Below are 19,614 nucleotides of genomic sequence, written 5' to 3' on the forward strand. Positions count from 1 at the left end.
ATCCAATGAGTCCATCCTAAAGGAGATCAGTCCTGGGAGTTCATTGGAAAGACTGATGCTAAAGCTGAAACTCCAGTACTTTGGCCACCTCATGCGAAGAGTTGACTCATTGTAAAAGACCCTCATGCTGGGAGGGATTGGGGGCAGGAGGAGAAGGGAACGACAGAGGATGAGATTGTTGGATGTCATCACCAATTCAATGGACATGAGTTTGAGTGAACTCCGGGAGTTGGTAATGGACAGGGAGGCCTGGCATGCTGTGATTTGTGGGATCGCAAAGAGTCGGACATGACTGAGCTACTGAACTGAACTAAAACTGACCTGATAATAAAAATAGATTCAGAAAGAAATCATAAATGGATGGAAGCCAAATCAGTGAGTAAAATGTTGGGAAAGAAAATATTTGTGCCAACTGAAGGCACCTCTGCGCAAATTACTTATTAACTATAGAGGAAGGATGATCCTCCTCAAACTGAAAAATCTAACAAACTTGATCAAACTTAACATCACCAGTAGTGGGACAGCCCAATATCATGTGCTACCTCATATGGTACACTTAGAAGGACACATTATGTATGTACCATTCCTACCAAAAATACTTATCCTGAATGTACTTATGAGGCAACAACCAAGCAAATCAAATCCAGGAGTATTTAGCAAAGCAACTGACTTGGGCTCTTCTGAATTGTCAACATCATGGTAAACAAAACAGGAATAGGTTAGGGAACTCCCCTAAACTAAAGGGACATGACAACTAAGTGCAATGAGTAAACATTGATTGGATCTTGGATCCAAAAAAAAAAAAGAAATAGAAGACATTATTGGAACATTTGTGGAATTTTAAATATTAGATAATAGGACTGTAAAAGTGGCACAGTGTTAAAGACTCTGCCTACCAATGCAGGAGATGTGGGATTGATCCCTGGGTCAGGAAGATCTTCTGGAGTCGGCAATAGCAACCTGCTTCAATATTCTTGCCAGAAAAGTCCCATGGAGGAAGGAGCCTGGAGGGCTACTGTCCATGGTGGTCACAAAGAGTCAGACACATCTGAGTGACTGAGCATGCACACAGTGTTGTGGTTACTGTGTGATAATTGTATTTCTTTCAGAAACCTGGCCTCTTTGTTAAAAATGCATACTCAAGATTGAGAGAATTATCTCACTTCTGTAACATTACTTATATAATATAATATTCTTTCTTGAAATATAGTATTCACTGTACTATTCTTGCAACTTTTTTGTGGACTTCAAATTTTTCAAAATTGGCTAAAAATTAAGGCAAATCCCTAATTACTTTCATATTCAGCTATGTTCTTCCCTATTCCAGATTAAGAATGATTTGGATCCTGTTAGTCAGCCAGGCCTATCTGGTATCCTTTCTGCCGTCTTTCTCAAGTAAACTCACCTTGACCTAATTCTTGGAAAAAAATGAAATGTCAACTGAAATAAAAAATGCACAATGTGAGAGCTGTGAGTTTCATTTGTTTTCACAGACTTATTGAGGACTATAGGCCAGGAGACAGCCTCTCAGATAGCTCTGAGGAAATGCTCCAAAGAGGTAGGGAAGAGGCCAGTATATGTGTGATTTTGGCTAAGGAATACATGTCATCCAGCATACATCTCAATAGAAGGTTGCTGCTAGTCATAAGGAACAGATACCACAGTTAACGATTTTAGTGCTTTTCCAAGTATTGGAAAATGCAAGAGTCTGGCTTCGTAAAAACCTTCTCCTGAAATATGCCTAACTATCTAATGACCTGATTTGCCTGTTTTCCCAAGGCACAAAGTGCCTCATCCTGGTCTTCACCTTGAGCTCCTTTCAGGATGTAATGTAGGTCAGGGAATCCATCCTTGTAGAACCAGATGGTGAGTAACACTCCTTCTGCTTACAGAAAAATATATCTTACTTATATTAAAGCCAGCTCAAGAAGTCTGTATCAACTATTTCCACATCCAGCACTGGCCACTGAATCTTCCGTATGAGTAGCAGGACATCTTCTACCTCAATCTCAGAGACTCCAAGGTTCTTCGGGAAGATTAACATTTGCCATGTCAATCCTGGGCTTTAATTATAGCCAGATGACCCACAGAAAGGGTACAATGCCTGTATCATTTTATTTTTGAGTGCAAAACTAATTGTATTGATGAGTTGTGGCCATCTGTTCAGCTTCATTGGTTATGCCATCAGATAGCCAAGATCTAAAGAATGAATGTCAGTGAATTGACTGTAAAGTACCTACGTAGATCATCGCCTCATAATAACGATCTGTTACACTCACACATGAAATAAAGTTCACATTTTCTCTGAAAATATCGAGTAGGTCCCAGATATAAGATTCTTTTAACCAATATATGTAGACTCTTTTTAGTAACTGTGTTATATCAGTTTGAGAACTTGGAGAAAGTTTTTTTAATTATAAGTTTTCAGACTTTAAATTACTTTAAAAATGTATCTATTATTTAGTGCTCACTATGAAGCAAGCAATGTTTAAGCACTTTCTTTACATTGATTATCTCCTCTAAAAAAAGAAATAACTTTTTTTTCCAAAAGTGGAAATAGATTTTAAGAGGTTAGTCATCTGTCCAAGGTTATATAGGTAATAACTGGCAGAGCTCAGTTTTGTCTACCTTATTCAAAATCTTTTTGTCTTAAATATTTCTCTATAATAACAGCAAAGTCATATGTATGTGAAAATATAATTTATAAAGATTCTTGTGCTTATCAACACAAACACACGTACCACATTTTAAATAAAGATAGTAGATGCCAGGGTTCCCTTTTTTTGTAGCTTATAGGAGAACTACAGCTGTTTCTTTGAGAAGGTTAGATATTGTTCCTGAACTGAAAGAGAAATGTTGACGATCACATTAAGTTTGGAGAGTAAAATGCACACTATTACTAAGAGCAGCTAGAATTCTACTGTAAAAATCTATTAACAATATTTATTCCATCTAAATTCCCTGGACTCACCATTTCAATCGTTTGTAGTTGTCTCTCAGTACCATCAAAAGAGGCATAAAAAAGGCTTTTGCTGTCTGTGTCTCTGTATATTCAACTTTTTCCCTGTTATTAGGTGTCAGAAATAGTGCTATGCCTTTGGGCATAATTCACTTAGAGAAGGCATGCAGGAATTCCAGGGATTTTCCCAAAGCTGAGTTTTGATGATTTCTGCCCACTTTTTTCCTTGCTTGAGAAAGAAGAGTGTAACAGGGCTGCTGTCAATGGAACTGAGCTCTGTGTGTACGTTATTTCGATTCAAGCCCCTGGAGAGCGGCTAGCTGTTGGTTGTTAAAGAAAATACAATGACAGGACACAAAAGTAAGTCCAGTCATTTCAAGGCTGGTTTCTAAAGACCTTTTCTAGCAGCGTATAGGAAACAAGTGCTGAGTTACAGAAGGAACAGTCAAGTTCTCCAGGTAAAATGAGAGAGGAGGAAAGTGAGGTGAGCAGAGTTTCCCCAGAATTCATTACCAAACATAGGTGTGGTCTCCAGACCTTTGGTGGTGTCTCTATTTTTATATTTAGTATAAATTTATTATTTACTTTTCTATTTAGTAAAAACCAAATAATAATAATAAATATGCTCTTCTTTGACTTCCAGGAAATTTCACTCTTCTTTTCCAGTCTTTCCAACCATTTCTTGTCTTCTTCACCTGCCCCACTTTCTCTGGATGTTTTCTAGATGTTCTCTAGATGTGATTTTTTGTTCTTTACTTGCTCAGTTATGTCTGACTCTTTGCAATCCCATGGACTGCAGCATGCCAGGCTTCCTTGTCCTTCACTATCTCTTGGAGTTTGCTCAGACTCATGTCCATTGAGTCAGTGATGCCATCCAAACATCTCATATTCTGTTGTCCTCTTCTCCTCCTGCCTTTCAGTCTTTCCCAGCATTAAGGTCTTTGCCAGTGAGTCAGCTCTGCACATCAGGTGGCTAAAGTATTAGAGCTTCAGCTTCAGCATCAGTACTTCCAATGAATATTCAGGACTGATTTCCATTAGGATTGACTGATTTGATCTTCTTGCTGTCTAAGGTAATCTCAAGAGTCTTCTCCAGCACCACAGTTGGAAAGCATCAATTCTTTGGTGCTTCTACATGACCCAACTCTCACATCTGTACGTGACTATTGGATAAACCATAGGTTTGACTATATGGACCTTTGTTGGTAAAGTGATGTCTCTGCTTTTTAATACACTGTCTAGGTTTGTCATAGCTTTTCTTTCAAGAAGCAAGTGTCTTTTAATTTTGTGGCTGCAGTCACCATCCACAGCTATTTTGGAGCCCAAGAAAATAAAATCTGTCACTGTTTCCATTTTTTCCCCATCTTTTTGCCATGCAGTGATGGGACCAGATGCCATGATCTTAGCTAGATGTCATGATCTTAGCTAGATGTGATTAGATGTTTTCCATATTAGGCTTTGACCCAGTTCCATCTCTTAAAAATCTCTTTTGATAATCTTATCTACTTCTAAGGCTTCAATAATGGGAAAAAAACTTTTAAGAATGTGTTTGAAGTAGGAAAAAAAGGAATAGATGATATGTTATTCATCTGATGAGTACTTCTTTTTTGTGCCATAGACACGATTAGTAGTCTGCTGAAGCCAATGGACTCCTTTCATGAATAATGTTTTAAATGCATAGATTGAAATACATAGGATTCCAAAGAAAACCAGTAACATTAAAATAAATTTATCCAAAATATTTTTTAAATGTGGTATAGTAATGTATATTCTATACTGCTGCTGCTGCTAAGTTGCTTCAGTCGTGTCCGACTCTGTGCGACCCCATAGATGGCAGCCCACCAGGCTCCCCTGTCCCTGGGATTCTCCAGGCAAGAACACTGGAGTGGGTTGCCATTTCCTTCTCCAATGCATGAAAGTGAAAAGTGAAAGTGAAGTCGCTCAGTCGTGTCTGACTCTTAGCGACCCCATGGACTGCAGCCCACCAGGCTCCTCTGTCCATTGGACTCTCCAGGCAAAAGTACTGGAGTAGGGTGCCATTGCCTTCTCCAATATTCTATACTACGTATTCAAGAAATAATAAGATCTGATGATTCCCATAATTTCAAAGTAGTGATAAATATTAATACTTGGAGATATCAGTAGTAGTAATAGTACCATCGTATGAAAATTTTTCAGGATAACAGAATCACAGGTTCTTTTAATGTTCCTGTCATTTTTTGCCTATGTCTGTAACTGTGGGGAATGTTAAATTTCAGTTAGAAATGAAGGAAGATAAAGATCAAGCTCACAAGTCACCCTAAATTCTATTCATGCATCCAAGACTAAGAATATCTGGTCTAAAGATTTCTAAAAGAAACTGGGAATCCGTATTGTATGCCTACCAGAAACCATGAGTGTGGTATGAAGAGAGGGGTGGTGCAGAACCACTTACACCTGTACAGGTACTCTGTATCCATTGTTGTGTGTGTGTGGTTTATCAGGGCTTCTTGACTCTTTGTCTTTCTCAGCATGACTTTTATATTGAAGTAAAATTGAAACTACCTAGTTCTATTTGTTAAATGATGTTCTATTTTTATTTTGTTTATTGGGATTCTTTTTTTGTTTGATTTTAAAATATATTCCTTTGTTGTAGGGGGACTGAAATTGCTGACTAACTGGGGTCATTTCTTCATGCTATGTCTAGCTACTGTTAATATAGATAATTGGACTTTAAATGTGGATAGAACTAAAATATCCAACTGCAACATCTTGACTTCAAAGGCTTTGACGTGGATAAAAATATCCCATCTCCACCTTTTTCACCCTCTGTCACTTTGGCTTCCCAAACCCTGCATTCTCCTGGACCTCTCTTGTCTTCCTGATTCTTTTGGTCACTTCTGAATCTTCTCATTTGTTTCACACCTTACTAACCAGAAAAATGTAGGCATTCCTCCTACATTAGGTCATGAGCTAGTTTTCTCTTCTTTTTCACCTTGATAATCTCTCTCAATCATGTTCTTTGTCAGTTTCAATGGACCTTTTACTGATTGTCATCTTCTTTCAATGGTATACAGGTGTGCTGTCAGAATTAGACCCCTAAAATGTACTTGGTCACTCTCAAAAGCATCACAGTTAAGTCCAAGCTTCTCTTCTTGGTTCACAACCTCTACGGTGTGATCCCTACAGACATTGCCAGTCTTCTCCGCCATGGCAAGCCCCTGCCACAACTCTTCCACCTCACACTCCCCTTGGCCACCTGACTCTCAAGTATCCAAACACACCATGTTTTAAAAGGTCCTCCTTCTTCCTAGAATATCTTTCTCTTCCAGCTCACCTATAAAAATAATTCTACCTTTGCAAACTCAAGTCCCACTTTCTTCAGTTCCAGATGCTCCTAACTTAATTATTTTTTCCTTTCTTCTCATGCTCCAGTGGAACTTTAGATGGTGCATTATCCATCTAATTAATCCTTACTCTTGTTTTGCCATTTCTTAAAATCTACTTCCTGTTTAAGTCATTACATGTGAGACAAGCTCTTTCACTGGATTATAAATTCCAGAGAACTAAAGAGTTTTGCTGTAGTCCTTTCTGTGTTGTGTACAGTGAGTGACTTGCTTTTGCTCCTCCTAAGGGCTCCAAAATTTTTTTAATTCAATTGTGGGTAGTGGTTGGGTGATTGGACCCTAAATTTGTGGATGTCTGCAAGACATATACCTAAACCTTATGTGGGCTTGATATTCATCAAATACATAGACATTTTACTATGAGTATTGCTTTTGTTTCCAAAACTGGCTGACTGAAACAAGTCTTATTAACAGACACAGTTAACAGTTTTACTGAGAAGTTTTGGATTCTATATTGGAAGCTGAAATTCATTCTATAAGTATTTCTTGAGCCCTAATTATGTATCCAGCTCTAGGGGGATAGCTAGCTTTGAATAAAAAAGATCTTTGTTCTGGAAGGGCTTACAGATATCTTCATAAGAGGTTTGGAGCTTCCTATCAAGAGTTGCAGGAGAATTTACATTTCTTAAACTGGAAAAAAATTAGGAAGTAGTGATATAAAAAGCCAAGGAACATTTCTTCTGATATTACTGGTTGTAATTTACTTGTTGTTGTTTAGTCTCTGGAAGCCCATTCTGCAATGGTTGTAGTGCTCAGCTGCTCAGTTGCGGGTGACTCTTTGTGATCCCGTGGACTGTAGCCCACAAGTCTCCTCTGTCCATGGAATTTTCCAAGCAAGAACACTGTAGTGGGTTGCCATTTCCTTCTTCAGGGGATCTTCCCCATCCAGGGATCAAACTCGATCTTCTGCATTGGCAAGCAGATCTTTACCACTGAGCCACCAGGGAAGCCCCTGCAGTTTATTTAGGGCTTGGTTATTGCTATTATTTTATACATTCCCTATTTCCAACTTTAATAAACCCCTGCAACAGGCAAGTCTTAAAATTTCCTTCTTAGTATCATTTTATGTCTTAGGCTGCAAAACATTAACAGAGGTTCTAAGCAATAGTAATAGCATTTACTATTTTTATTTTCTAGTAGAAATAAACCTAACAATGTTTTTGTTTCTGAACTAGTTCTATTATATGTTCAACATTATACTAGAAACTAGAGATATGCCAAATTAATTTATGGTCTTAAGTAACTCACAGAAGTAGTATCTTTTTTAAAAATTGCATTACTCTAAGGGGAAAAAATAAATAATACTATAGGAAGATGCTTGTGTAGGATACTCTGGATTTTTTCTCAAGGCTAGTTGGACACTGGACATTAGGGATATATACCATGATTTTCTGAAATATGAGTGCTAACTGGGGAGAAACAGAGCATAAACTCAGAACACAGCAGATTAGTATAGGGGAAATATTAAAGTCCTTTGATGAAAAATGTAAATTATGAGGAACATATACTTTCAGAAAGAGTAAAGAATATTTTTCAGATGTCTCTGTATGTGTGTGTAAAGATCTGTGGCTTCAAATTTGACTAGATTTTGTTTGTTTGTTTTTCAAAATCTTTTCTAAGAATTGCCCTGGTGGAAAATATTCCTGAAGGCCTTAACTATTCAGAAAATGCACCATTTCACTTATCACTTTTCCAAGGCTGGATGAATTTACTCAGCATGGCCAAAAAGTCTGTTGACATAGTATCTTCCCATTGGGATCTCAACCACAGTCATCCATCAGCATGTCAGGTAAGCTGCATCCTCTAATGTGCGTGATGATTTGACTTTTGTGCATTTTACACCCTGCAGTATTCTTGCTTCCACTCCTCCAGTTCATTTTTTCTATCTATACCCATAGTTCATGTTCATTATTACAGTTATATGTATGTGCCATTGTTAATCAATGGCTGCTCAGTTTCTACTAGAATGCCAGGTTTTCAGGGGCAAAATCACATCTCATCTTTGCAAAGAAGAGGCTGTTTACGCTGTATCGGACAACTTCAGGGGTGTCTTCCCATTGTGGTATCTGTTGATGGCACACTGCAGAATTCTACTTTGCACAACCTGCATGTTTTCAGTTGTAATTCTGTAACTGCTTGCTGAGGCATTTATTTGGTTCATTGGTGTCTTAATTTGTCTTTGTGGCCCAGAGCCAACTTTTTAAATAGTGGAGTCACACTTTCCGGTATAGCTGTATATTCTTGACTGTCGTATTTGGGTGAATAGGAAAAAGAACTTTACTGGTTATAGGAACAACCTTTAGAAAACTGACTAAATGATCGAAATGATTTCTGAATGAAATGCTATCCTGGAGATATGAAAATAATCCTGGTAATCATTCGTGTGTTTCCTTTTGTCAGTACAATCTTGATAGCACTGAGCTATCAAGTGTATGACCATTGGCCTAGATTTAAATTAGTCATGAGTCCACATGTGTATGTGCTACGTTGATTCAGTTCAGTTCAGTCGCTCAGTCGTGTCCGACTCTTTAGGACCCCATGAATCGCAGCACACCAGGCCTCCCTGTCCATCACCACCTCCCCGAGTTCAGTCATGTCCAAATCTTTGTGATCCTATGGACTGTAGCCCATCAGGTTCCTCTGTCCATGGGGTTCTCCAAACAAGTATAGTGAAGTGGGTTGCCACGCCCTCCTCCAAGGGATCTTCCTAACCCAGGGATCGAACCCTCACCTCTTATGTCTCCTGCGCTGGCAGATGTGTTCTTTACCACTAGCCCCACCTAGGAAGCCCCGTGAGTCCACAGCAGTTTTGAAAGCCAGCCTGACACATCACCAGTTTTCCGAACTTGGAGAACAGGGAATATTTGTAGATTGAGACCTAGTTCTGCTTTGTAGGAGTGCTTTCCTAATTTACTGTTCTCAGAAACTCATTGCTCCACCCCCTGTGCTTTTCTTTCATTTTCATAAGAAAATAAGTCTGTGTTTGCTTCAGACTTATTTTCTTAGTTGACTTTCTGCCAGTAGAAATCTGAGGCCCAAGAGACCTCTTTTTATTTTAAACCATCAATGTCCCTTTTTTAAGTAGTTCAAAATGGAACAGCCCCTTAAAAACTTTTGTAGACTTTCTATGTATTCAGTGATAATCCACTCTATTAGCAAAAAGCTAATAACTCACAGGTGGGTCTTTTTCTACCGCGGATGGTGATTCAAGATTCTTCAGAACCTCACGCTTCTCACTTACAGGAGTCCTTTTGTCTGAGACGGTCTGTCACCTCCCACTTTTAATCCATCAGAGGACTCAGTGTGGACTCTTAAAGCCACAACTTTGATTTGCTCTTTACCCTGAGGCCATTTCTCACTGAGAATGTTTTGCTAAATTGAGAGACTGTCCTATATTTTCTGCATTTCTCTCAAAGTTCTGCATGGAAACGAACTAGTTTCTTCTTATCATGTACCACCAAAGCTTTGATAACCTGCCTGAACAATCACCTTAGCCAGATCTCCCAACCCATTCATCACATTTTCTGTCTCCTACTTTACAGCAGGCAGTAGCTTTGTCAAACTTTCTACCATTACTTTCTCAAGGACTCGAAAGCAATTTCTTTCCTGTTCTTCCAGCCTTGAGTAACAGAATGAGATTCCAATCCATCTCACCACCCAGTCCCATAGCCAATGCCACATGCTTTAAGTTTTCTCAGCAGTAGTTTCTATTTAATTTTCTATTGTGGTTTCACAAACAACTCCAAAACTTACTCATTATTATTTCCTATGATTCTATGAGTTGGCTGACAGTTCTTTGGCTCCAGTAGTGCTGGCTGGGATTACTTATACAGGAGGGTAGGAGGGTAGTTGAGCCTGGGCTGACCGAGGGCCAGACAGGCTCATTCTCTACATGTGGACACTCATCATTCAGTAATCTAAACCAAGGTTTTTATAGGGCAATTGGATCCCAGGAGAATGCAAATGAAAACTATAAGACCTCTTAATGCTTGGGCTCTCAGAACTTTACTACATTCTTTTAGTCCAAAACAGTCACATGGCCAGGCCATGAACACTGGAGGGACAAGAGACTCCAGGAGGAGTATGCGTGTACAGGAAAGGGAGGAACTGTTGGCAGCCAAATTCCCATGCTCGCAAACCTTGGAAAAGAGTTGAGCTACATTATTCTAACCTCTTCTTCTGTGAGCCCAGAAAGCCCTTTCAGTGTTCAGACTCTGGGAGAAGATGGGTCATTAGAGAATGCCATGGCCTTTCTGTGTCATGGCTCGTAAAGTTACATTATGGTTAGTATTCAGTACTGCTCACAGGGCAGTGATGAAATGGATGAGTGAGGCTCCCAATCTGTTTTGCTTAACGGTGCCTAGCATGGTGCTTGAGGCATACTAAGTGTTCAGTAAATATTTGGTAAGTAGTAAATACTAAGTAAGGGCTTCCCCAGTGGCTCAGTGGTAAAGAACCCACCTGCCAATGCAAATGCAGGTTTGATCCCTAGATCAGAAAGATCCCCTGAAGAAGACAATGGCAACCCATTCCAGTATTCTTGCTTGGAGAATTCCATGGACAGAGGAGCCAGGCCAGCTGCAGTCCACAGGGTCTCAAAGAGTCAGACACGATGGAGCTACTAAAGAACAACGATAGTAACAACAACCTGGTTATTATTGAGCTCACCCGGCAAAACTTCAGGAGGAGCCCCTGGGTATGAACTGGTATCTTCCGGTGGAGTCACTCTACTCCCGCCAGAGATGCCTCTTGACTGCCTGTCATTCCCCTAACAGCCCCAGGCTCCTTTACAGTTTAATGTCAACTGGTTTTCTGCAGAGTTTTGAGCTAATTTCACTTTGCCCCTTTACAAGGAGAAGGCTGCATTTGCAGACATGAGGAATAGAGGGGCTTTACCTGCTTTGGAAATTAAATGGATTCAAGCAGAACGTGAGACTGGTTGCATAAACAACTCTCCCTACTCCTGCCTGCTCCTGGCCCTGAGTACCATGCCCTGTGAGAAGTGGTGAACAGGAGAAAGAGGGGCAGGTTGACAGCAGTGTTCACAGGGTTCCTACTATGGACGCATGCAGCAGTGAACAGTAGCTAGAAGTGAGATCTTAGTTCCCTGACCGAGAATGGATCCCTGGTCACCCAGGTGTAAACCAGAATTCCTATCCACTAGACCATGAAGGCCAGCAGCTAGGGCCTAAATCCCCAGTCCTTACCTGTCTTGAAAAAAAAATTCTGACAAGGAGGTGGAAGGAAAAAGAGAAAATCAGAGTACAACACGGAAAGAAGCATGAGCAAACTCTGGATAGAAGAGAGCTGCACCTTTGAAAAATTTAAATCCTTTGTAAGGGGGCACTTTGTCTTTTTCTACCCTTACTTGGTCTTTGTCCACCCTCTGGCCATCATCTTGTTTTGTGCCTCTGATTAATTTGTCTCACAACCCTCCCCAAGATGTGCATGTACCCCTCTGCCAAGTTGGAGTCCAGCTCAAGGTGTCTGGGAGGGAAACTTGCAAGATGTATGGCCTGATGGCCGTCCCCTGCCTTTTGATTCCCAAGAAGTCCTTCTGTGCATGTGTAGTATCTCCTTGCGCCAAGGACAAAAAATGCACCGTGTCCTGATCCTTTTCTTAGACGGAGTTCAGTGCCATTTGTGCTCTCCATGACTGTCATCTTCAGGTGTCCACACGAGACGAAGCCTGGCTATTTACCCTGTTTCTGTTGTTGTTTCTGTTTGGGGGAATAAACAGGAGGGTGATCGTAAGTCCTAACCTGGAACCCACCTATCTCTTGTCTCAGGAAATGCAGACAGGAAGCTAGTTGTAAGTGTCTAGCCTGAAGCCCACCTTTTTCCTGCCCCATGAAATGTAAACAGGGGGCCAGTTGTAAATACCTAACTTGGATCTCATCTATCTTCTGCCTCACTACGGCAACGGGACAGTGGCTTCTCTCCTCTTTCTCTGGTCCATTGGTGGCCAAGGGACTGCCACTGGTCAAACACCAGGCATGGACTGTGGTCTTGAAAGAAAGAGCAAGCTTTCCTTGCTTGAAATAGAGTGCTTGCTCCCCAGTTTGCTCCATTTCCCATCTCCCCTCATCTGACCCTCAAGTCCTAGAGCAGTGTTCACAGAAGCAATTAGGATACAAAGGCCCAGAAGAACTTGTCCAAATACCACATGTCTTGGGCTTTCAGAGATTATTTTTAGAGCCTGGCTCACTCCTTCCTACCCTCTCACCACACCATAGGGGTAATTGTACAGAGATCAGAAATGGAAAAAAGAAAGGTCCTTGCTGCCAACTTTTTCTTTTCGGGTGTTCTTAAAGGATCCATATCCTGTTCTCTCCAGGCCATCAAGTTTTACCATTTCTACAAAGCAAGGTACTGACTGAAAGACCATTTGATTTAAATTCTACCTTATTTTATCTTTCAAATGGAAATAGAAAATTCAAGATTTTACCCAATATTTCAAATTTGAGGTGGCTAACCTTTGGGCCTTTTAGTTTTACCATGCCCTCATAATTGCTGGGATATAGTTATTGATTGGCTTACTGCACACAGAAGACAATTTCTTATAGAGCTAAGAAAAAGAAATCCACCCCTTAATTACTCAAGTGAACTAAAATTTTTTTCAGATGATCCAGTATCATGAAAGTTGGCTCAGTTTTGAGACTTTTTTCCATTAATATATTTTTAAAAGAAAATATTCTTATTTCAAGGAACACAATATTTACTTCTAAACCAACAGAGTCTGAAAATTCCTAAGTGGCAACCATAAATGGTAACTAAGTAGGAACTATAATTGAAAAGCAGCCCATCTACGTATCATCCTGCAGCCGTAAGCAAAATACACCAAGGAACGGTATAGCCAGTGGCAGGCAGGCCGCACTCAGCAGAAAAGGGACACAGATAAACATGGCACGAGACGTCTGTGTGTTCCCTGGACGTCTGTGTCCTCTCTGCATGCCACTTCACAAGAGCAAGCTGTGTGTGTGTGCTAAGTCGCTTCAGTCGTGTCTGGCTCTTTGCGACCCCGTGGACAGTAGCCCCCCAGGCTCCTCTGTCCATGGGATTCTCCAGGTAAGAATACTGAAGTGGGTTGCGGTGCTTTCCTCCAGGAGATCTTCCTGACCCGGGGATTGAACCCATGTCTCTTACATCTTCTGAGATGGCAGGCAGGTTCTTTATCACTAGCACCATCTGGGAAACCCAAGAGTGAGCTATGCTCATTACTAACAGAATGATGAAAGCCTATCTTTTTTTCTGTTTTTCATTTGCCTGGAAACAGAAGCACTCATTAAAAATACATTTTAATCTGTGTCACCAGAGGGTTGCTAGTTTAATTCCCACCCTGAAAAACTCATTTTGTCTTTTCTACCTTGCACTGGGTATTGTTAATCTTTTGGAGGTTGTTTGCTTCTGTGCTAAAAGAAACTGGGCAGTGACCTCCCTCTGCATCACAGTCATGTTAAGGGCTAGTGTGGTCTACAGTTCCATGAAAATCATATTTTCATATTTAATCAAAATACATGGTTAAGCTAAAGGTTTTGTTACTTTCTGTCTAGATGATGAGTTTAGACACTGAAATATTGAATTTCTAGGACAACTTGATTGCTAATTTATGGGATAAAATGATGGAGTTTTATGAAATCAAGACTGTTTAGGAAAAGCCAGAAAATATGATTTAGCAAGGGCTTATTAGTAGAGCTATCAAATTCATTGATCAAAACAATCCTATTCTCTATGAGTTTGCTGGAGGAAACTAAAAAACTAATTAATGAGCTATGACTGAATCTTTTTCCCCTTTTTATTCTTTTTTAAAATTAATAAATTTATTTTAATTGGAGGCTAATTACTTTACAAGATTGTGGTGGTTTTTGCTATACACTGACATGACTCAGCCATGGATGTACATGTGCCCCACCATCCCAAACCCCCTTCCCACTTCCCTCCCCATAACATCCCTCGGGGTTGTCCCAGTGCACTGGCTTTGAGTGTCCTATTTCATGCTTCGAACTTGGACTGGTCATCTATTTTATATATGACAATATACATGTTTTAATGCTATTCTCTCAAATCATCCCACCCTTGCCTTCTCCCACAGAGTCCAAAAGTCTGTTCTTTATATCTGTGTCTCTTTTACTGTCTCGCATATAGGGTCATCATTACAATCTTTCTAAATTCCAATATATATGCATTGATATACTGTATTGGTTTTTTCTTTCTGACTTACTCCGTGCTATATAATATGCTCCAGTTTCATCTACTTCATTCAGTTCAGCCACTCAGTCATGACTGACTCTTTGTGACCCCATGAACTGCAGCATGCCAGGCCTCCCTGTCCATCACCAACTCCCAGAGCTTACTCAAACTTATGTCCATTGAGTGGGTGATGCCATCCAACCATCTCATCCTCTGTCGTCCCCTTCTCCTCCCATCTTCAAACTTTCCCAGCATCAGGGTCTTTCCCAATGAGTCATTTCTTTGCATCAGGTGGCCAAAGGATTGGACTTTCAGCTTCAACATCAGTCCTTCCAGTGAATATTCAGGACTGATTTCCTTTAGGATGGACTGGTTGGATCTCCTTGCAGTCCAAGGGACTCTTAAGGGTCTTCTCCAAAGGAGTACGTCAAGGCTGTATATTGTCACCCTGCTTATTTAACTTACATGCAAAGTACATCATGAGAAACGTTGGGCTGGAAGAAGCACAAGCTGGAATCAAGATTGCCAGGAGAAATATCAATAACCTCAGATATGCAGATGACACCACCCTTATGGCAGAAAGTGAAGAGGAACTAAAGAGCCTCTTGATGAAAGTGAAAGAGGAGAGTGAAAAGTTGGCTTAAACCTCAACATTCAGAAAACTAAGATCATGGCATCCGGTCCCATCCCTTCAGGGCAAATAGATGGGGAAACAGTGGAAACAGTGTCAGACTTTATTTTTCTGGGCTCCAAAATCACTGCAGATAGTGATTGCAGCCATGAAATTAAAAGACGCTTACTCCTTGGAAGGAAAGTTATGACCAACCTAGACAGCATATTAAAAAGCAGAGACATTACTTTGTCAACAAAGGTCCATTTAGTCAAGGCTACAGCTTTTCCAGTGGTCGTGTATGGATGTGAGAGTTGGACTATAAAGAAAGCTAAGCGCTGAAGAATTGATGCTTCTGAACTGTGGTGTTGGAGAAGACTCTTGAGAGTCCCTTGGACTGCAAGGAAATCCAGCCAGTCCATCCTAAAGGAGATCAGTCCTGGGTGTTCATTGGAAGGACTGATGTTGAAGCTGAAACTCCAATACTTTGGCCACCTGATGCGAAGAGCTGACTCATTTGAAAAGACACTGATGGTGGGAAAGATTGAGGGCAGGAGGAGAAGGGGACAACATGGGATGAGGTTGGATGACATCATTGACTCAGTGGACATGGGTTTGGGTGGACTCTTGGAGTTGGTGATGGACAGGGAGGCCTGGTGTGCTGTGGTTCATGGGATTGCAAAGAGCTGGACACGACTGAGCAACTGAACTGAACTGAACTGAATTAGAACTTATTCAAATGTGTTCTTTTTAATGGCTGCGTAATATTCTATTGTGTATATGTACCACAACCTTCTTATCCATTTGTCTACTGATGGACATCTAGGTTTCTTCCATGTCCTAGCTGTTGTAAACAGTGCTGTGATGAACACTGGGGTACACCTGTCTCTTTCAATTCTGGTTTCCTCAGAGCGTATGTCCAGCAGTGGGATTGCTGGGTCATATGGTAGTTCTATTTCCAGGTTTTTAAGGAATCTCCACACTGTTCTCCATAGTGGCTCTACTAGTTTGCATTCTCACCAACAGTGTAAGAGGGTTCCCTTTTCTCCGCACCCTCTCCAGCATTTATTGTTTGTAGACTTTTTGATAGCAGTCATTCTGACCAGCGTGAGATGGTACCTCGTTGTGATTTTGATTTGATTTTCTCTGATAATGAGTGATGTTGAGCATTTTTACATGTTTTTGTTAGCCATGTGTATGTCTTCTTTGGAGAAATGTCTGTTTAGTTCTTTGGCCCATTTTTTGATTGGGTCATTTATTTTTCTGGTATTGAGCTGCATGAGCTGTTTGTATATTTTTGAGATTAGTTCTTTGTCAGTTGCTTCATTTGCTATTATTTTCTCCCATTCTCAAGGCTGTCTTTTCACCTTGCTTATAGTTTCTTTCATTGTGCAAAAGCTTTTAAGTTTAATTAGGCCCCATTTGTTTATTTTTGCTTTTATTTCCATTACTCTGGGAGGTGGGTCATAGAGGATCTTGCTGTGATTTATGTCAGAGAGTGTTTTGTCTATGTTTTCCTCTAGGAGTTTTATAGTTTCTGGTCTTACATTTAGATCTTTAATCCATTTTGAGTTTATTTTTATGTATGGTGTTAAAAAGTTTTCTAGTTTTATTCTTTACAAGTGGTTGACCAGTTTTCCCAGAACCACTTGTTAAAGAGATTGCCTTTTCTCCACTGTATATTTTTGTCTCCTTTGTCAAAGATAAGGTGTCCATAGGTGGATGGATTTATCTCTGGGCTTTCTTAAAGAGATGTATTTATATGAAATCAATTAGTTACTGGTCTACAGTGAACCATGATGTTTAATTTTGAAAAACTATGATTTTAAAAATATAACAGTATTTGCTCAATTTCGGAAGTAGCATGTTTGAAAGTTTAATGATCCAGGAGGTTGTTTTGAAATGCATAAGTCAGAATTCTGTCTCGAGACAATGAGTGATAGGCAGTTATCAGTGGTAGACAGATTGTAGAGTCAGGAGTACAGCTTATATTTCTTTTTGTCCACTCATTGGCTGTGTGACTTTGAGTTAGATGCTGAACTCTCTGGGCCGCAGTTTTCTCGTCAGCGAAATCAAGGTGATAACAGAACCTATCTCATAGGTGGTTGTGTAGATTAAATTAGTTAATGTGCATAAAGGGCATAGAATAGTCTTTGACCATTTATCGCCTATTTAGTGTTTATTACTAAATTCATGAATGTTGTTCACAATGACTTATTTGGGTACACACTACAAATCTGGTTCAAGTCAGTTTAATTATAGTAACAAATAATGAGTTCTCACTGGGTGCTTTATACTATGCTAGAATCCAACATGATTACCATGTAAAATTAAAAGAGGAATTTAATTTCTACAAATGTGGGACTCATTCTGGTCCTCTCTGTTTCTTAGTGAATTCCTGCTGCTTCTCTGTGCTTTTGCCTCCCCATCTGTTGAATAATTCTAATTATATTCTTGCTTGCTTTCCAGTATATTTCCAAGGGAAATCATCATTCAGATATAAACTCATAAACACTATGATTAGCAAGAGTTTAACCTCTTTGATTCTTTTAGAATCCAATCAAAGAGACATGAATAAATCATGAATCCAAAGAGATTCTTCTCAATTATTAATGTTTTCATTAAATAATAACTTTTCTTTTAAATTGTCTTATCTTAGTTTTGTTTGCCTATATGCTGTTTTCTCTCTAGACTTTCACTTTCCTAGGGTCAATTTATGTTTTTGGAAATTTCTTTTAAAAAAGAATAGGTTGGATTTTTTTTCCCATTAGAATGTTAATTTTGTTGTTGTTCAGTCACTCAGTCGTGTCCACCTCTTTGTGACCCCATGGAATACTAATAGTTCCTTACTATAAAAAAAAAAAAAAACCTGGAAATTACAGAGAAATAAAAGAGAACAAAATCATCCATGTGATCATCAGCAAACATTTTGTAATGGTTATTTTATGCATAATTATATACCCAGGCTCATATAAAGAAACTTGTATCTTAATTTTGAACTTAATGTCACACCATAAATATCTTTCCATGCTATTAGAAACCCTGGTAAACATTGTTTTAAATTGGCTGCCTAATATACAAATTCCAGATAATATACAAATACATACCAGATTAAACATATATAACTATTTCTCTATTATTGAACGTTTAAGCTATTTCTTTTTTTGGAAATGAATTCTCCTGCAGTTAATATTTCTGTGCAAACCATTGTTTTCTTTTTGCTCATTCACTCGGTATCCATTCTTAGAAATAGGGTTACAGGACTAGTCTGAACTAGTTTCTTAAAACAATCGGGTTTTGAGGGAACATGTAGAAAACTCTCATGCTTGCTACCTAGTTAAGCTGGGACCACTGGGAGAGAGGACTTGAAGGAATTTTGCTTCCATTCTCTGCAGGGCTCTCTGCTGGCTGAGAAGTGATTGTGGAAGAGCTGCAGTGTTGGGCACATCTTGGTATTCCTCCCTCGCCCCAGTCACATCACAGGCCACCATCTCCTGCAGTGCCATCCACACTCTTGCCCATACTGCTGAATGCTCTGCCAAGATTTCATGTTGTCCACCCACCTTTTGCAGCCAGACTGGACTCTGGAGCAGCCTTAAAGCTACTTCCTAGTACTGTAGGAATCCAGCTGCTCAGGTCCCTGTAATAAGTATTATTCTCCTGATACTAATTCCTTGCAATTTCCTGGCCCTTTACTGGTATGATGAGCCTATTCATCTCTCTTCATCTGTCCCTGACGGGGATGGCTTTGTTCATATCTAAGGGGTACATAATTATGAATAACCATCATTAGGCAAGGCCTTGATAATTAACTCTTCTGAATAATTAAATCTCTTAATGGGATGGATCCTGGACTGGCAGCCAGCATGCCTACATAGCAGATACTCTTTGCTGTTATCAAGCAGGTAATCATTGTTGCTCATCACCCAAAAAGTGGGCATTCTCAGCTAAGTTGTTGGGTCTGTGACACTGAGTTCCCAAAGCTATGATTGATCCATGACCACAAGACATTTGTGAACTGATGTAATGGCCAACATCTTGTGGCTTCACATCAGGAATTCTATATTCCATTGGCATGTTCTGAGAGCAGCCAAAGTCTCTGGCCACCATCCCCAACTCTACTCTTTTCTTCAGCCCACACCTAACCATCCAGTTCATTGCTGTGCTGTCTCATAATACCTGAGATCATCCCCCACCCCCCACCCCCGCTTTTTTTTCTTTTTTGACTTTAACTCTGCTGTAGCTCAGGTCACATTATCTCACACTAACCTTCTAATTTCCCTTTCAGCCTTCAGGCTTGCCCTGTAGTCCTTCTCCAGTTTAGAGTCAAGAGTTTTCTTTCAGAACAAAAATTTGACTATGCCCTTCTCTAGGTAAAATCTTGCAGGGGTCCACACTTCTTTTCAGACGATGTGTAGATGCTCTGCCCAGGCTTACCAGACCCTTCGTGATGTGCTCCTACTTAGGTC

At 39.9% G+C, this 19,614-nt stretch overlaps 1 protein-coding gene across 1 annotated transcript in view; it reads left to right on the top strand.

Annotated features, from left to right (window-relative positions):
- PLD5 (phospholipase D family member 5) overlaps positions 1-19,614 on the top strand; it is a 419,990-nt gene that overhangs the window by 258,393 nt on the left and 141,983 nt on the right. The window contains exon 3 of the mRNA XM_027564717.1: positions 7,966-8,134. Within this exon, the coding sequence (XP_027420518.1) occupies positions 7,966-8,134 (169 nt within the window). The remainder of the gene's footprint in view (positions 1-7,965; positions 8,135-19,614) is intronic.

The sequence above is a fragment of the Bos indicus x Bos taurus genome, chromosome 16, assembly GCF_003369695.1.
Source record: "Bos indicus x Bos taurus breed Angus x Brahman F1 hybrid chromosome 16, Bos_hybrid_MaternalHap_v2.0, whole genome shotgun sequence".
Taxonomy (NCBI): Eukaryota; Metazoa; Chordata; class Mammalia; order Artiodactyla; family Bovidae; genus Bos; species Bos indicus x Bos taurus.